Here is a 19,730-nt window from a genome sequence, read left to right as displayed (position 1 = left end):
GCCATTCAAATATTTTCGATTTGGTTTTACGCCACAAACCACCTGGTGACCAAAAAAATTATATAGTAGATCGGATTATAAGGTCCCATGGGTATACTTCATTAAGAAGACCGCCTTATTTATGCGAGTTAAACCCAATTGAATTAGCTTGGGCAAGACTCAAATTTTTAATAAGAAGTCGGAATACTACTGGCAATTTTAACATTACAACCTTAAAGGAGGTTACTGAGGATGCTATATCCTCGATTTCCGAAAATGATTGGCAGAAATTTTGCCAGCCCGTCAGAACTGTGGAGGATAAATTCTGGGAAACTGACCAAATCATGGAAGAAATCGAGCCCCTTGTCATCACAATAGGAAATGAGGACAGTGACACTAATGGCAGTAGTAGTGAAGACGATAGTGAATACGAGGCTGATGGTAAAGAAAACGAGCTCGCTTATTTCACCAGTGAAAATAAAAATATGTTTAAGTGAAGTGTGCGAGACTGAAAAAAAAACATTAACATAAATAACAGTAAACGAAAAATTAGGTAATTTATTTACCTTATGTTTTTCTCAAATTACCTTACTTTTTCGGAAATACCAAAAAGAGTGAAAATTTTTCATAAAAAAACATAAAAATTCCCGTTCCTAGTTTAACCGAACTTTTATCATTGCCAAAACGCTTATGCTGTTCGTTTTTTATAATCTATACCAGGTGGCTCATTTTAGTCGACGTTTGACTTTTGTTTTGTATGACCTTCAAAATACACGTACTATTGCAGTGACGTGGCTCTCTGTGACCTTAGCAACTTTTTTTTAAACTTTGTTTTTAAATTCGGCTTAGCAACTGAGATATTTGCGTGCGACCCTGTATACAGGGTGTTCCACAATCAACGTCACAGGCTATAACTTTTTTATTTTTAAGTATATTTTTTTTTAAATATATTTTTAATAGCTATAGGATCACTACCCAAAATTACTTAAAAAAACTACCCCCGACAAATTCATTTTTGGGGGATGTATTTGTTGGGGGTAGTTTTTTTAAGTAATTTTGGGTATGGAGGTTTGGTTAATGGGATTAATTTTTTTTTTAATTTTTATAGTTAAAAATAAAAAAGTTATAGCCTGTGACGTTGATTGTGGGATACCCTGTATACCAAAAAAAAAAAGAACTTATTTCTAAAACCATAAAACATACAAATGAATAATTAATTAGGAAAATTTATTTTAATAAATTTTAAAATTATTTTCTTTAAATCGAATTTAAATAGTTTCACATAATACCATTTTATGAATGAAGTCGGCCATGTTGTCTCCACTACTGCATTCCCCTTACCTCAGGCCGAAGTGTTTCAGATCCGTCTGCCACACTGTATATAATGCGGACTTTTCATTTGATATTCATAGTTGAAGTTCAACAAAAAATGTACATTCGTATAAACCAAAAATAAACGTTTATTAACTTACGTGTGTTGCTTGGGATAAGACTTTATATAATAATTTAGAATCTTATAGTACCTAGGCAGCTAATTTACATTTTCAATTAATCAAAAAATTACTGGAAAAAGCATTCTCCTATAAGTTAATTTTGATTGTAAAAAAAGTCAATACCTTGTAACATCAGCTCCGGTTACTCAGTTTTCTTCAAAATTTTTTATCAGAATTTTTTCCAAATAAAAAATTCTAAACAATTAATTTCTCAAACTCGCAGAACTACTAGATCTAGTTCAGCTGGTAATCAACAGGTACCAAGAAGAAATAGCAAAAAGTAAATGGACGTTAACCCATTAGTGTATGAAGTTATTTTTTTCAAAGGGATTTTTTTATTTAAATGGGGTATTTAGACTTCAACTAAAAAAAATTTGTTTTCAAAATCAACTGTATTTAAAAAACTAACATTTTGGAGTATATCCGTTATAACGGATACTATGCATTATGACATTATTTGAAACAACACAAATAAATTTTGCTTTGAATTTAGAAAATCTTTACTATTTTCATTAATTTAGCTACCAATAAAGTATGTTAATCATTTTATTAACTTACTTTATTTGTAGCTGAATATTCTGTAAGAAATAGTTATCGAAGAATAATTTGTAGTCAGTAGCTAAACATCTGCTAACTTTATAAGTGAAAGGACAATGTCTTCTCCAGTGCCAAATGTTTTTGGAATTGGAGGAAACTTTGTTGGATTTTCCAACATTTACCGGGTGTTTACTAAACATGCGACAAAAATTTAGGGAATTAATTCTTGGATTATTCTAAGGATATTTTGTCCTTTTATGATTTTTGATAGGACTCTTTGTTTCGAAAATCTGGGGCGAAAAAGAATATCAAGCATCCAATTTTGAGGGTTTTAAAATTATTAACATAACGCAAATAAAAGTACAGCGTACTACACTGGACCTATCAAGTAATAAAAAAATCTAATAATTCCGTTTGTATCTTCTAAAAACATTCCGATTAACGTAGCCGAAAAAGAGTTTAGTTCTTGAGTTTATCAATCAGTGTCAAAATTTTAGAAAAATTTAGACGCGTATTTTCTGTGTTCGATACTTAAAGTCTTCTTAGTGAAGTCGTATATCATGAATTGCTATACGAACGCAGAGATGGCTGGCAAGCATTACATTTATGGACTTGCTGATGGAAATTCATTAGAAGCTAGTCGGTTGTACCTTGAACGATTTCCTGATCGTAGTGTGCCTAGTAGAAGAACCTTCTAAAGTAAACATCAACCACTTCGTGAAACGGGAGCATTGACGCGAAGTGAGGACCAGGAAGGTCAATGACTAAGAACGGTACCTACTGCCCAGAAGAAGAAAATGTGCTGGCCATGGTGAAAGAAAATGCAGGTACCTCTTCTCGAAAAATTGCAAATACTTGTAACCAACGGGACAATTTGGAAAATTTTTAGAGAATATTTATTGTACTAATATTACGCCTTCAGGCACTTCTTCCTGCAGATTTTCTTCCGCACTTTGCATTCTGTCAATGGAAGCCCGTTTTTCAAGAGATGCAATAAGGAATTTTCACAATAACCATGTTTTCAACATCAGTTTTCGTTAAACGTTTCGGTGGAAATTATGGATGACTTCCTAATTGGATCAGTATTGCTACCAAGAAGGCTTACCAGCGAGGTATACCGCAACTTTTTGGAACAAACGCTACCTCAGTTTCTGGAGTATGTACTATTGGCCTCAAGAAATGCAATATGATTTATGCACGATGGTGCACCAGTGCATTTTAGCATTTTAGCTTGACAGTTTTTAACAATAACACATGGAGATAACTGGATTGGGCGAGGTGGACCTCACATATGGCCTGCCGGATCCTCAGACTAAAACCCCCTGGATTATTTCCTATGAGGACACTTAAAGTCATTAGTTTATAGATTTGAGAAATCGGATAACTGCTGGATGTAACGGATTCAGAAATTATTCTGGTGTTTTTGAAAGAGCTTGGGAGTCGATGAGGAGAAGAGTGGGCGGTAGTCAAAGAAACATTACATGTAATTTTTGGTAATAAATAGTTGTTATTGTCAAAATTCTTTTTCGTCCCATATCTTCGAAACAAAGCGTCCTATCAAAAACCATAAAAGAACAAAATATGCTTAAAATACTCAATTTTTTAATGCTATATTGACTGTATAAGACTAAGTTAAAATTCTAATATTAATACTAATTAGTGTATCAAAAAGATGAATTTCTTTAGTGTCAGTACCGTGTTTATTTATACATTTTTATTGTTTTTATTATAATAGCCTGTATCTTAAACGTAAATAACATTTATTTTATTTTTATTTTCATTTTCATTTTTTAAATACCTTCAGTTTCAATAATTACAACTTAAAAGAAAGACTTTGTACTAAAACTCAATTATTTAACCACTACTACTATTAATTAAGTACTAAACATAATTATTATCCTTTTCTTTACAACAATTAATACAACACCATTCTCTCTTTCTTACTTTGATTTCTTGTTTTTGTTTTCTTCGTTGACTAACCAGGCGCCGGGACGCCGCCGCAGAGTCCCAAAGTAACGCCCACCACCGTCGGGTCGCCGTCGAGCAGCGTTGCCACCACCGCTCCGATGAATTTGGGGCAGGCGCTGTTGCAAAGTGTTCAAGGTCAGGGTCGAGTTCGCGTGGATTTTTGTTCAGTTTTTTTTTAATTCCTTATCACCACTAACAGTTTGAGTGTGCCGTAACTTTTTTCACGTTTTCATGTTTCATAATCTGTGGACTAAAAGGGCGTTTTCCTTTTCTCCCCTAACATTCAGGTCCTCTTTCAAAACGTCCACGTGTGGAGACTGAAGATTTTGTAACTGTTTGTAAGTGGGCGTGAGTGTTTTTTTTTAATTATTTTTAAACTAACACTACTTTGAACTTTTTTTTGGCTTTTTAACACTGTCTTTTGATATGGCGCGACCTGGTGTACGTCTTTATTCATAGCCCATTTGGAGTATATAAATGTTTACAATAAAATAAAATCTTAAACAAATAAGAAAAAATTATTTAAGGTTAAGAAAATATATACATATAAATAAATTATCATTAGACTATTTATTATATAGGTTAAACAAAGAGAGTGCAAGAAAACACTAAAAAATAAAAATGTTCAGACATAAAAATCATATCGCATTTCTTTTTAACTGCCTCAAAAATCTTTTAAAGTTAACGTTTAAAAAGTCAAGAATTTCGGTATAAAAATAAAAAATAAAAAATAAAAATGCTATGTAGAGAATAAAATTAGCTTTAATTCAAGCTATCACTCCTATACCCCCTATTCCCATTTCAAACATGTTGACATGGGGGCTCTGGGGGTGAGGGAATCACGTCAGAGAAACGAAATTTATGTCAATGAATGTTCCCTTCAATCTTAAGTTTTACATTTTTGGCTATTTTTGATTAAACAATTTATTGAAAGAAAGAAGATTTTCAGGGTGGACTGTTTTGTCTCGGACACCCTGTATAAAAGTAGAAATACTTGGAAAATCATATGGAAAATTATAAACCAAAGCTTACTGGGTGCCCTGGAAACAGTTATTGTGTCAATGTGTTTATAAAAATTAGATTCCAGGATCACTTCCAGATCCCATACTGATTAAACCTGAGACAAAGATGATCGCTTCAAAGTATAATCAAAAAAGATCTTATTTTGTTTCTTAATAAAGCATATTGAGAGTTCAAAATTCTTCATCTAATTTCTATAAATAAATTTTTTTACAAAAATAAATAAAAAAATTATTACAAATTCCTAATACCCACAACCAAACTTATATGGAATCACTCTATATTTAAATGATGAGACAGTTTTACTATAATTTAGATTAAAACTCTTTATTTCCGTTTTAATTTTCTCCCGGAGATTTCAAGATATCGAGAGTAAAAATAAAGAGTTTTGGTTAGTGGTAAGAAATTGGCACGCTAGCGGATAAGGCAAAGCCAAAGGCTATATTTGGTATGAACAAGCATCGTTACGACACTTTTTTTTGCATATTTCTACAATAATTTTCAATTTTGCGGTCAGTATAGTAAATTGTTTTACTTCAGTAAGTTTATTTGTCGTAAAGGCAAGTAGTGTGTGTGACCCAAGGAGCAGTTTCCGAAACCTAAAAAAGATATTTAGAATTAAGAACCCCTCTAAGAATAGGCCTAAGGATGACAACCGAACAACAGAACTGTTTTGTATGCCAAATTGCTAAGAGAAATCCTAATGTTTCGCATTTGGAGCTAAAACGTCAATTTTTCACAGCTACCGGTGTAAGTGTTTCGGTTGAAATCATATGAAAAAAGTTTTGCGCATGAGGTCTATATAGCACAAGATAGTTACAGGTTCCTGAGCTATCCAGGCAAAATAGAATGGACCGGTTAAATTGGTGTCTTCAGCATCAAAATAGAACTAGTGAAAATTGGAAAAATGTCCTTTTTTCAGATGAGATCAGATTTGACCTAAGGTCAGATGATCATCGAATTCAGGTTCTTAGAGTTCCAGAGAGACGAGCTAGACTCTCTCTCAATGTTTTAGGGAGGAATAACGATGGGAACAAGAATACCATTGATACGACTTCAGCAGACGTTGACTGGCCAGAGGTATGTGGATTTGGTTTTGGAACGAATAGCCAGGCTTTCGAGTAGCATCTCTCCTGGAGATTTTTATGCAAGATCATGCACCTCCCCATACCAGCAGAGTCGCCCGAGATCATCTTGATAGGGAAGGAATTAACATTTTAAATTGGCCTGCGTGTTCACCGGACTTTAATCCCATTGAAAATTTATGGGATCATGTCAAAAGACGAGTAAGAGCTAGTCTGGATAATCCTTGAAACACCCAACAACTTATTCAAGTTTTCTTGAAAGAATGGGAAAATTTACCTCAGGAAAATGTTGATAATTTAATTAGAAGCATACCAGTACGTATTGAAGCATGCGAGCTAAAGGAGGCAACACGGACCACTAACATTTATTACCTTTTTTCTTTTTGACATTTTCTATTATTTTGAATTTTTTTTTTCGTCAAACCCAAAAATATATTTTATTTGTTTTTTAAATTGGCTTTGGCTTGTTTATGTCCTATTTGTGGTTTTTTTTTGTCATTAAAAAAATAGTTTGTAAGCAACGAAAGTCATTTTTATTAATAGCTTTTTTAACAATTAAAATTATTATAAAATTTATATGATTCCGTATAAGTTTAGTTGGGTGTAATAGAAAAAATTACAAAAAAAGCGAATTTCTGTAAAAGTATTTTTTTCTGAAAATGTCTAATTTAATAAGAAATAATGCAATTTAAATAATCAGTATTACCACCTAGCATCAATGGCCGCACCAACTCGACGATGAGATATGCTACTTCTTTTTAGGGAACATTTGCCTATTCCTCTAAAACCGTCTGTATAAGTTATTCTGGTTTTATCAGGATTACTTTTTTAATAATAATAATAATAAATATTTTTTATTTGCATAGAAGAAACAAAAAAAATACAAGTTTACAAAATCTAGCAATAAATTTACGCAAATAAAAGGCCTACAAATTCAGAATTCTGCCATGGCAGATTCTGGTCTTTAACATTGTGGCCCCACACTTCATTAAAAAAAATGGGAATTTCAGTAACGCTCATTAACAGTAACGCTTAACTAATAACTGATTAAATACAGCTTTTTCTTTAATCATATGCCTAATAAACCTACATATAAGAGTTCTAAATTCTAAATTTGACAGTTTAACATCAAGCAAAACAATACACATTGCAAATACCCAAAAAACAGATTAAATTTTTTGTTAAATAACAAAAAATAGAAAAATTATTGCAGACAATAAATAAATAAATAAAATGATCCCAATACCAAAAATTGTAATAATTTACTCAAGAAAACAACCATTCAAAAAGTTAAAAAAGAAGAACTTAAATTATATACCCTGCTGATTCATTAGATGTACAATCATCCTATTACGAAAAGTATTACAAGAAATTGATAATTGGTCTGGATCCAAATTTAAAGAATTTATTTGATAAGCAAAATTGTAAGAAAATGTTCGTTTAAATAACTGTGTTTTATGTCTCGGAATGAGAATAGTATTTCTTCTTAAATTTAAATGGTGTACATCATTTCTAAAAGTTATTTTTTGATAGAGATAGGGCGGACTACGATATATTAAAATTTTATAAAAAAATGTTAAAGAATGAGCAATTCTTCGATTATGCATATTAAGCCATCCAAGTTCGTGAAGTTTATGGGAAATGCGGTTTCTCCTGCGAATGCCAAATATTAGTCGCATGCAAGAGTTTTGGAGCTTTTGCAGTCTACCCCTATCCTCATAATCAAGACATCAGCCATACACTATATCACAGTAATTACATTGTGAAAGGACCAATGAATCACATAAAAGCTTCTTAATATCTTTACTTAAATAGTGTCTATGCAAATAAATTAATTTCAAAGCAAGATATGCCTTTTTAAGAATATTAGACACGTGATGTTTAAAACGAATATTATTATCTACTATAAGGCCCAAACTCTTACATTTGTCAACAACTGGAATTCTTTCGTCCCCGAATTTAATGTTTATACCATTTAAAATATTATTTACATTAGATCGATTACCTATGAATATGATAGGTGACTTCGAAGGATTTAATTTTAATAAATGCTTCGAAGAAACATCACAAATAGCTTGTAAATCCTGATTAATTTTAAACTCAGCCATTTTAAAATCTCCTGGTAAAAATGAATAATATAACTGCGTGTCGTCTGCGTAAAAATGATGGGCACAATGCTTTAATTGAAGATAAAATCTAGACGTGTAAATGATAAAAAACAAGGGTCCTAAAATACTACCCTGAGGCACACCACTTTCAACTTCCAAAGGATCAGATATTTCGTTATCTATTTTAACACGTTGAATCCGATTTATTTAAATAAGAGGCAATTAAATTAATAGCAGCATCAGAAAAACCGATATAATGAAACAAAGACTTTAAAATTGAGTGGCTAACGAAATCAAAAGCTTTAGTATAATCCAACAACACCAGAGCAGAAATCTAACCATCATCCCTAGCCCGAATTACGTCATCAATAACGTCCGCCATAGCCGAAGTACAACTATAATTTGTTCTAAATCCAGATTGCCTAGGTGGTAAAATATCATTATTATTAAGAAAACTACGAATTTGAGAGTCTAGAATGCGTTCGAGAATTTTTGAAAACGTTGGTAAAATACTGATAGACCTAAATTGACTAAAATCTGTTGGATTATGCACTTTCGGCAATGGCAACACAAAGGCTTCTTTCCAGCATTTGGGAAAGTACTTTTTATTAATACACTCATTAACAATATGTAAAATGAAGGGTATAATAAAAGGACAGCATAGTTGAATTAACGTAATATTAAGATTATCCACCCCGAATGCTTTAGACTTAATACGTAATATAATTGCAGAAATAGTATTATAATCAGTGGGATGAAAAGAAAACTTATTTAAGGTTGGTAATGCATTCTGATCATAAAAATTAATTAACTCATCATAATTATAAATATTTGTCACTCTTGTACTATCTATAAAATATGAATTAAAATTGTTGGTATTTACAAAAGATTTAGGAATTTGCTTCTGCTTTGATGGCAATATTTTTCTTAGTTCACGCCACTTGTCGTTGTATGTACTTTAACAAGCTATAATCTTTCTTTCAATCCTATTACATAAGTGCTCTATATAGGATTAAGATCCGTTGAGCAAGAAGGCCACTCCAAAACTAAAACATATTTACCTTTTAAGAAACATTTTACAATTCTGCTAGTAGGTGGAGGTGCTGAGTTGGGTCTCCAGAGTCTGACTACAGGTTGCAAAATTAAATTATTTAACATACCCTTTAAGGTTTGTTGAATAGGAATTAAAAATATTTTTTGATCAATTTTGGATCAATCTTAGAATAGGTTTGGCAGCACGGATTCCAGCTTATGTCCCTCTATCTCTTAAATGCGAATTTGCCAGTTTTCGGGTTACATGTCTATGATCTGGGTTCATCCGAAAATAAGAACTTTATTGCGTTTTCATGCTCCAAGCCCCAATTTAAACTGTCAGTTTTATTTTGCCTTCAAACTTCTTCTTCAAAAATCTTAATTTGTTCTGATACTTTGGATAGAAAGCCTAATACCTGTACCTTGCAAAAGTTACATGTGAAGCTCTGGATGAGATGTTGTAGAACTTCTTTTTACTAATTAAGCTACAAAGCGATTCTGCTCTACTTTAGTGACTCTTCCACAACTTCTCCTTCATCCATTCTTTAGTGTTGCCAATGTAAAAAACCCTGAATAGGTTTTGAAATAACCTCGTGTGTAACCTCCACAGATTCTGCCATTTGCCTTTGCGCCATTTTATATTAATAATATATTATTAACAAATTCCATATACGAGTAAGTTTGATTGTGTGAATATTATGGTACCAGTAAAACCTCATTATTTCTGAATTCTTAATCCTGATTGCTGTATAAAACATACTGTAATTAAAAATAAATACCATTGGGAATACAATCCAATTAATTTTATTTAATTTAACATAGAAAATAACTTTCGTTATTAAATTGAAGTAGATATATGAAATCAAATATCACATACTCAGAAAAATGATATTTTTCGCGTAAAAAGTTTACAAAACTTCAACTAAATGCTTCGCTGTTATTGTCACAATTAACTTCAGCGAACTTTCAATTAAGTAAAAAAGTTTGCAGGTATCACGCTTTCCAGGCATATAGAAGTTTCCGGGAAAAATCTGATATATTATCCAACCCTTTTTAGGGCAACTATATATAAAAGAATTAGTGTTTCTAATTTAATATTAATTAGGCACACGTTAGGGGTGCTCGTAGGGGTAATTAAGTAATTAATCCTATTTACTCATCATAGTTAGATTTTGTAATTTCCTGTCCGTTTTTAGTTATTATGAACATTTAGTGAAAAATTAATTACTAGACTATATACTTAAATAAATAAATGTATAATCTTTGTATGTACCTAATGACCATCCACATAACAGCTAATTTTTAAACTTGCTAAATATTTACATGTTCTTAGTATGCTCGCCAAAATGCTTTTCTATCCAGATTTTAGCAGGTAGGATTTTGAAAAGCTAACAGGGGATTTAATCTAGTTCTCCCGAGGAAAACCTGCATTCAAGCTTTTAAAAACTTGTTAATATTTAATTTAAGCTTTATGATTGTGATTTAGTTTTAAGTAATTTTAAAGATCTGCCTAAATATCCCACTTCTGAATGATGAAACTCGCTCCGATCGATTCTCTACAATAAAAAGGACATTTTTGCAGAAACAGACACTATTGCATTAATTGTAATAGATGCCATGGCATGTTATTAATTAGTATTTTTTCAAATATTTTATGCATGACGCCTCGCATGTTTGTCGCTATTATTGTTTTTTTAATGCATGACAGGTGTGGACGCGGTTCATAAGGATATCGAGAAATGGATCGAGTCTACTATGAAAAGGGACGCGTTTCCTTTAAAGGACTCTGCAGGTGGGTAGATATTCCGATTCAAGACCTTTTTTTTCATAAATTAACTTATAAAAAATTTCCTTTTTTAATTAAAAATTAAGAAATCTATAAGCTATGTAAGTACGCATGATAATAATTTGATTATTTTGAAAATAATTGCATGCAACCTTAGAAGATACCGTAGCGTACAAACGGTTGGATTCCGAACCAGAAGGTAAATGTTTACATCTACTGTTAATTTTTTTTTGTTTTGTTGAGTAATAAAAAGGAACAATTAGTAAAACAGGTAATAAAGGTTTTCCTTTTCCCTCATTAGTCCATCAATTAATAATTAAATTGTCAGATTGTTGTTAATAAAAGTTATGCTTGTTTCAGACTTTAACAAGACATTACGGAAGAAAATGCCCTTTCTTAGAGGCAATAAAAAATCAAATAATTAAGTTCCGTAAGATGCTTGGCGTGTATGTATGTTTGCATATGAGTGTATACTAACATTTTAGACATGTTTTTTTGATTGTCTGGATCTTGATGTGTGTGTGTGTGTTTTTCTAATATGAAAATTACGCTATTTATGGCGATGGCAAATATAATGAACAATTTGGTATTTCAAAACAAAAGCCCTCTAAATATGAGATTTAATTTGGGATAAACGATGATATAACGCTTATTATTGAAGATAATTAAAATAATTTTGAGCTGCTAACTTTAAGCAACAATCTGACAATCTACATCATGTAGTCGCATGCCAAAAGCCGAAAAATCGAAATACAATACAAACTAACTTCTCGCTTTATATTGCATCTAGAAATACGGATTGTGTGCCCTGACAAGCCTTATTCTCAACTATCAGCAAATTCTCAAACGTCAGGTGAGATGAATAAATTGTATAACGTATCCACATAACACAGTCGTATAATAATATAGAATGGTTCATGTATTACTAAAAATAAACTATTGTATCATCTGTAAGCTAATAAACTTTGTGATCTACCTTAAAAGTGCTCCAAGTATTTTCATTTTTGAAATTTTGCGAAAATCTTCAAAAATTGAAAAAAAGGGAGATCATTTTTAAACCACACGGGGTGTTTCATCAAAAATAACGGTAAATAATTTTACAGTAGATTCCTTAAAGAAAAATTAAGGTAAATTTTGGGTCCGAAAGTCGAAGACAACCAAGATACAGGGTGATAAACTTGGTATAATAATAACTTTGAGTGTAATTTTGCGGAAGTTTAGCGACACATTTTTAACATAATTTTATTCTTCGTTTTTAACAAAATTTTGAATATGGTTTTTTAGATGTCCTAGAGGACGCCACCAGCAACATTATAATTTTTTTTTAATTTCGTACCTTTTTTAGATGTGTCATAATTTAATTTTGCATCTGAAATTTGAATTGTGCAAACAATTTTGCTTAGAAAAAGTATACTTCAAAAATCGGGTTTAACCCGTAATACAATCAACCCTTTTCGAGATATTTACATTTAAAGTTTTCAATGCACTTAAAAAAAATTACATTCATAAACTATTTAAATTGCTTTATTACACTTAAAATGAATAATAAAATACAAAAGAAAAGTAACATATAATAAATGTTCCACTTCACGTGTCTCAATAAATTTTAAAATTCTTTTACTGAATGCTTTTGCTTTAGGGCAATAGGAAAACTAAAACAGAGAGTGACAAAAAGACATAAGGGATCACGAAAAGGAGTGATTAACGAATTTTATTAAAACTTCTAGTTTTGGTGGAAAAATACACCATCTACACTAAGCATAAGCAACCTGTGTGATATATCATCATCAAGAAATGCATGCATGCCTCTCTATATGTAATGATCGATTCCCCAACCTGTATACAGCAAAACTTTAGATTTCCCTTTCAGTTAATTCAAATCGATATCTTTCAACTATTCATCTTGTCAGGCACCTCAAAGTATACTCAGAATCTACTCAATAAATATTTTATATTAAAATAATGCAAATAAAATTTTATCTTGAGTGCATTCAAAGTAAGAATCGTAACGACATTTTTGAAGTTAATCTTTTTTATTCGAAATTGTTTGAGCAATGCATATTTTAAATAAAAAATTAAATTATGCCAGACCCAAAAAGTAGCTATAATAGAAACCATATTCTAAATTTTGTTGAAAATGAAAGAATACATGCTAAATTCATGGCCAACTTAAAAAAAAAATTACATTCAGCTTATCACCCTGTGTCTTTGTTGCCTTTGAACTAGAAAAGCTTCATTTAACCCCATTTTTTCTTTTTGAAAGGAATCTGCTGTTAAATTATTTACCATTATATACGGGACGCCCTGTATATTTAGAAGTATCATATTTGTCTGTAGCTTCTGTCAAAATTAGTACGATATCTTCACTTTTCCTATAGCATTAGTTCCTCTATAGCTTCTTAGTGAACTTGTAGGCTCCTCAAGTCGACTGCGTGACACAGTGCAAGGTTTGATGTTTTTTTCAACTGAAACTTTTCTCCACTCTTAATAAAAACGCGTATGGCTTAAATATTTTTTGAGTACACTATATTTGCGTTGCCCAACTAAAATAGTAAAAATCAGCGCTCTGATTTTTTCAGACTTGCATGCAGATCTATTAGTTTTTTTTTTAAATAAAAGGAAATTTGTATTATTTCACGTATAAACCAGTGGTACTATTTATTTGTAGTGATTCCTTTTATAGTTGTTGTGTTTGTTGCTATGATGCCCGTTCTGCGTTTTAAAGATGAATAATTAAATTTCTTTTTTTTTCTCAGCTCGACGTCAAGAAATTATCAAAATTACCGAGCAGCTGATAGAGGCCATCAATACTGGTGATTTTGAAGGTTACACGTAAGTCATGAATAAAATTTGTAATATTGTGATTTTTTTGCAAACATTTTTATTTTTTAGAATGTGAAAAAAAACAACACGGAAAAGTTGAAAAAAAAACTGTTTTAATATCTAATGGTATCAACAGCAATTTCCAATGCCTATTGTATTGTACCTCATTATTGAGAAGCATATATTATTATAATATATGCCTTTCTGCTGAATGAATTCCCTGGCTCAGAGGCGAGCGTTATACTTTGTATAGATCTACTTTTCTTGACTTTAAAAACCCATTTAAAACTAATAGTTTCGTGGTCAAGTAGGATAGATCCCAAATCTTGTTCTCGTCTAAGGCAGCTAATGCCTCTTCCATAGCTTTTTCCCGTACTTTGCCATCTTCCCCTTTCAAAGCTCCAAAAGAAGATAAAACATCAGTCTTAACAAAGTTCAACTCATATTCTTGACACCTTATTGGCATTTTAACATTTCTTTGTGGTTTAAAATTAATAGCAGATTCTTGATCTGTCCTCTCATTTAACTGCTTTTCCTCTTCCACTTAGACTTTATCTTTAACCAAATCTTTAACTTCCTGTTCATCCACATCTGGAAACTGTGTTATCTCTTCATTTATTTACATCTAAGTTAATTCTTACTTTTTTCAACTTTTCTTATTTGCTCATTAAACAGAAAATTTCTAAAGATTATAATTTTTTTACTTTCTGGTTCAAACATCTGGTAGTTCTGGTCATAAACTACAAAAATTAGCTTTTGATTCTTATCCTCTAGCTTAGTCTTTTTTTGATCAAGTATATGCGCAAAGGCTTTACGTCCAAAAATCCTTAAATTATCAAAAGTAGGTTTTTGGCCACACCATAACTCATATAATAATTATAATAATAAGAAGCTTATTAGTTACCAAAAAAAATATATTATAATACAATTATACAAATCAAAGTATAGATAAATAGTCAGGAAACTAAAAGGCCTTTTGATCAGATTTCCAGGAATCTTCTACAAATGAGGACTCCAGTTATAAGAAATATGTTCATGTCTTTATTCCAAATACAAGTCTCAAACATGAATTCTCAAGTTTTTTAATCCTAAATATGTCAGAACCGTCTAGGCAAGGTCCGTAGTGATGTCCCAAAAATTGAGCGGCGAAAGTACTAAGGCATTGCAAAGCCTTGTTTTAATAATTGGATTTAGAAATTAGAATGTGAAAATAATTGTTTTTAATGCAAAGTAACCAGTTCTTAGTTTAAGTGTAACATGTTCCCTAAGCCTAGGCTCTCTATAATAAGTCCCAAATTTTAGCACGAAAATTAAAGTATCAAAGTCAAGTAAAAGGAGTTCATTCTGGGTCAGATAATATAGCGCGAGTCATTACTATTCGTACAAGTAAAGGTGAAGCCAAGTGTATGTACTACAGATCCAGAAAACTAAGAGCTTTTGCAGAATATATCATAATTCAACGTGGGAGAGAATGGACCAATAGTGAATGTAGCAACGTGGTTGACCCATAACAAGTAGCAACGCAGTCACGTACGACACACATTGTAGAGACAGTATATGTAGTAAAGTGTTTTGATAGAAGATGCATCATGTTTTTTATTCTGTAATTAAATATTAAGCTTAAAGTAAATATTGGAATATTTGGAAAGACTCTGATTTAATTGAGACCAACCGATACACAATTCACGCATACCAATACAGTCCATACCAAAACACTGTTCTATGGCATTGAATCATGGTTGTTAAAAGGAGGCATGAGAAATAGACTGGAGGCGTTTCATCTCTGGTGCTACAGGCGAATCCTGATGATTCCTTGGACAGAGAGAATTACGAAAGATGAAGTATACATATCATAAAAGTAAGGAAAACAGCATATTTAGGCCACTTACTCAGTTACGAAAAGTACGAGTTGCTCCAACCAATAATTGAGGGTAAGTTTGAAAGAAGAAGAAGTTTGAGAAAAAAGCGTCTGTCCTAGATGCGAAATATCAGAAACTGCACAGGCCTGAACTTCGAGCAATTCCTTAGAAAGGCACAACATTTGTCAATGTGATCATCAACCTTCATTGAAGAAGGCAAGAAAAGAAGAGAATGTAAACGTTGTCTGGTTTACCGTGGTGCGCATCAGTGTTTCTTCCAATAGCTTACTGTAAATCAAATGTGTAAAAAGGCAACAAAGTAAATATTGGAAGCATTAACAAGTTTGATTAAGTCAACTATAGTCAGTGGAAGTTTCCATAAAATGTACTTTGAAGGCCACGGGCAAAAACTATTGTGACTAGACTGTGACACATCTGTAAAACCAGAGGCGGGTGCATCCTTAATCGCAACATGAAGCAAGAAGGATGCTCAAGCTATCTGTGCCATAATTACTGCATCGGATCTTAGCCAAATTACATTAAGTGAGAGCTGTTAGTCAGCTCAAGAAATTTTAATTAATAAATAAGGCTCAATTTACCAACAGCAGAGTGAGACTAACAAAATGATTGTAGGCATCGCAAAGCCTTGTTTTTATAATTGGATTTAGAAATTAAAATGCGAAAATAATTGTTTTTAATGCAAAGTAACCAGTTCTTAGTTTAAGTGTAACATGTTTTTTGAACCTAGGCTATCTATAATAAGTCCCAAATTTTAGCACGAAAATTACCTTTACAAAACAGTTTTGCTGTTGATTTAGCAGAATTCATTTTTAAAAGAAGTTTTTACGTACAATCTATCTAAATCCGCATTAATACACTGATAGGCCACAACTACATCAGATTTTTTAAATGAAAAATAAAGTTCAGTGTCATTCGCATAACAATGGTGTTTGCAGTGTACATTCTTTTTGTCAGTTGCGAGGTGTAAATAGTATAAGATAGTGACCGCAAAATGCTACCCTGGAGCACTCCAGAGGTAACAGTAACAGCTTTAAAAAAATCCATAAGGATCAATACAGTGGCTTGATTATTATCAAGGACGCTAAATATATCATCTGTGACTTGCCCTTGCACAACCATAACCCTTTCTGAAACCGGGCTGATATTCAGGGATTAATATCTTATATTTTAACAATTCGAGGATCTGGTTCTTCATTATTTTGATTAACAAAACTTTAGAGAGAATAGATATAGAATACAATAGAATTACATTTGCTTCTTTCCATTAACTACGAAAATAATTATTTTTCATCCAAATATTTATGACATGAATTAAATTATTAGAAATAGCATGGCAGACTAGCAAAATAAGAGTTATATTTAAATTATCAGTTCCAAATGCCTTACTTTTTATAGTTTTAAAAATATCCATTATTATGACTTGTGTTAGGAGCTTGAATGCAAATTCATTTAATGAAAGTTTATGTTGAAAATGCTCTATAGATTGATGATCAGGATTATTGTTGTTTTTATTTATATTTGTAAAAAAATACCAAGTTTATTTACGTTTTGATGTGGAAAAGTTGAATATTTTGTTTTTCATAGATATTAAAAAATATTTTTATTTTCAACAGTATTCAAGTCATTTTGGTCACGGGTATTCCTAATTTATTACTAAACTTATTTAATGCTTTATTTATTTTAACTTTTCATTTGCCTAATATTACGGGTTATCCATAGACTATATGGTTTATTTTTACTAATTAATTAATAGCTAATAACCTCGAGCAATGATTGATTAAGAAAACTATTTTTGATGTCGATGCCTATAACTGTCATGTTGTTGTACATTAGATGCCAAGCGATTAATGCTATATCTGACTGAAATCGCTGTTCGTTAACTGCTTGTAAATTCTTATAAGTAATATCAAAAAATTATGGTTTAGGATTTTTAAAAATCACTCAGATAGATTAACATATGGTCAGATATTTCAACATCTCTAACGCCACACTCTCAATTAAGTCCATGTTTGAAAACAATAAATCAATTAATGACATTGAAATATTTGAGATTCTAGTAAGCTCAGTTATAAACTGCTGCAATCCATAAACATCACTGATTAAATAAAAGGGTGACTTTGAATTTAAATCTAAAAATGTTAAAATCCCCTAATAATAAGATTGAGTAAAAATAGAAATCACTCAATATGCTATCAAGGCGGGAGTCAATATTCTATCAATATAGAGTAGGATTTGGAGTTTGCTTTTTTTGTGTCCCATTTTTAATATAGATGGCTGTATTAACCGCTTCTGCCCTCCGATAGCAAGATGCCCTATGGTACTGCGGTTTGCATTTTAACCCCCTCATTCTTCAAATATTGCTTAAACTGAAAGTTAATGGAGAATAAACAATTAGTATTGTGTATGATTCTATGTAAGATTCTTTCACCAGGATCCATCTTGACATGATCCCATAGTTTAAATGGTTGCCTATATTGTTTCCCATAGCAACATGCCTCACAGAAAAGATCTCCTCATCAGTTAAAGAGACACCTGACATTAGCCCTTTCGAAACCATTTCAGACAAGGAAGATACATTTATATGTCCAAGATGTTCATGCCACATCCTTAAAATTTCAGAAGAAACAATGTTTACATGTTACACCACCTTTATTTTTTGGACAAAACACCTTTAAAAAATAAATTTATTTTTAAGCCAGGCACATACAATAAACCTCATTAATGGTTGAATTAAACCAATTCTCCTTAATAAGTTTCTTAATCTTTACTATGCCACGCCGCTTAACGGTTAATGGAGTTTCAGTTCCCAAAAGAACGGTAGAGTTAAAATCTTCAGAAAACATGTAAAGTTTGTTCTCTCTATAATACATATGTGTTGATGCCATACTGTCCACTATCCATGAGTCTGCGTCAAAATGATATTCCATGCAGTTTCATTTTTAGATACTCTACAACCATGGTCATTTTTACTACAGTTTTTATTATTTCTAGTATTAGGGTATTGCTTATATCTCTGTACTGTGTCTTATATATACAGTTTCGCGCAAACCAAGACAGGATTTCTGCCATTTCTTGATTTGACAATTTAAAGGCAGCAAGAGTATTTTCAGAATCCTCCCATATTGAACCTAATATCGCCTCATCATCAATTAATCTTGCTGTGAGGTTCTCTAGTATCTGTTGGCAAGATTCTTCATTTTACCAATGTGTTGAGCGACACTATACTTACAGTCCATTTTATATTGAGAAAAAGGCTCATGTACATTAATCTTGTTAGTCACATTCTGCTGTTGGTAAATTGAGCCTAATTTATTAATTAAAATTTCTTGAGCTCACTAAGAGCTCTCACTTAATGTAATTTGGCTAAGATCCGATGCAGCAATTATGGCACACATAGCTTGAGCATCCTTCTTGCTTCATGTTGCGATTACAGGTGCACCCGCCTCTGGTTTTACAGATGTTTCACTGTCTAGTCACATTAGTTTTTGCCCGTGGCCTTCAGAGTACATTTTATGGAAACTTCCACTGACTATAGTTGACTTAATCAAACTTATTAATGCTTTCAATATTTACTTTGTTACTTTTTTACACATTTGATTTACAGTAAGCTATTGGAAGAAACTGTGATGCGCACCACGGTAAACCAGACAACGTTTACATTCTCTTCTTCTTTTCTTGCCTTCTTCAATGAAGGTTGATGATCGCATTGACAAATTTCCAGTTTCTGATTTTTCGCATCTAGGACCGACGCTTTTTTCTCAAACTTCTACTTCTTCTTCTTTTAAACTTACCCTCAATTATTGGTTGGGGCAACTCGTACTTTTCATAACTGAGTAAGTGGCCTAAATATGCTGTTTTCCTTACTTTTATGATATGTATATTTCATCTTTCGTAATAATTCTCTCTGACCAAGGAATATTCAGGATTCTCCTATAGCACCAGAGATCGTCTCCAGTCTATTTCTCAGGCCCCCTTTTAACAACCATGATTCAATGCCATAGAATAGTGTTTTGGTATGG

General features: G+C 31.9%; 1 protein-coding gene across 14 annotated transcripts in view; it reads left to right on the top strand.

The window, feature by feature from the left end:
* Nucleotides 1-19,730, top strand: part of LOC126736627 (calcium/calmodulin-dependent protein kinase type II alpha chain) — a 166,409-nt gene that overhangs the window by 137,248 nt on the left and 9,431 nt on the right. For 3 of the 14 annotated variants that reach the window (XM_050441161.1, XM_050441167.1, XM_050441174.1), the window contains one exon: nt 13,765-13,840. In XM_050441161.1, coding sequence (XP_050297118.1) covers nt 13,765-13,840 — 76 coding nt within the window. Of the gene's footprint in view, nt 1-3,992; nt 4,113-4,264; nt 4,316-10,930; nt 11,015-11,165; nt 11,208-11,798; nt 11,862-13,764; nt 13,841-19,730 lie in introns of all 14 variants that reach the window. The other 11 variants (XM_050441081.1, XM_050441098.1, XM_050441089.1 and 8 more) reach the window with 6 other exon arrangements.

This window comes from Anthonomus grandis, chromosome 1 (genome assembly GCF_022605725.1).
Source record: "Anthonomus grandis grandis chromosome 1, icAntGran1.3, whole genome shotgun sequence".
Lineage (NCBI taxonomy): Eukaryota > Metazoa > Arthropoda > Insecta > Coleoptera > Curculionidae > Anthonomus > Anthonomus grandis.
Note: the sequence above shows the minus strand (reverse complement) of the source record. Positions and strands in the feature narration are given on the sequence as shown.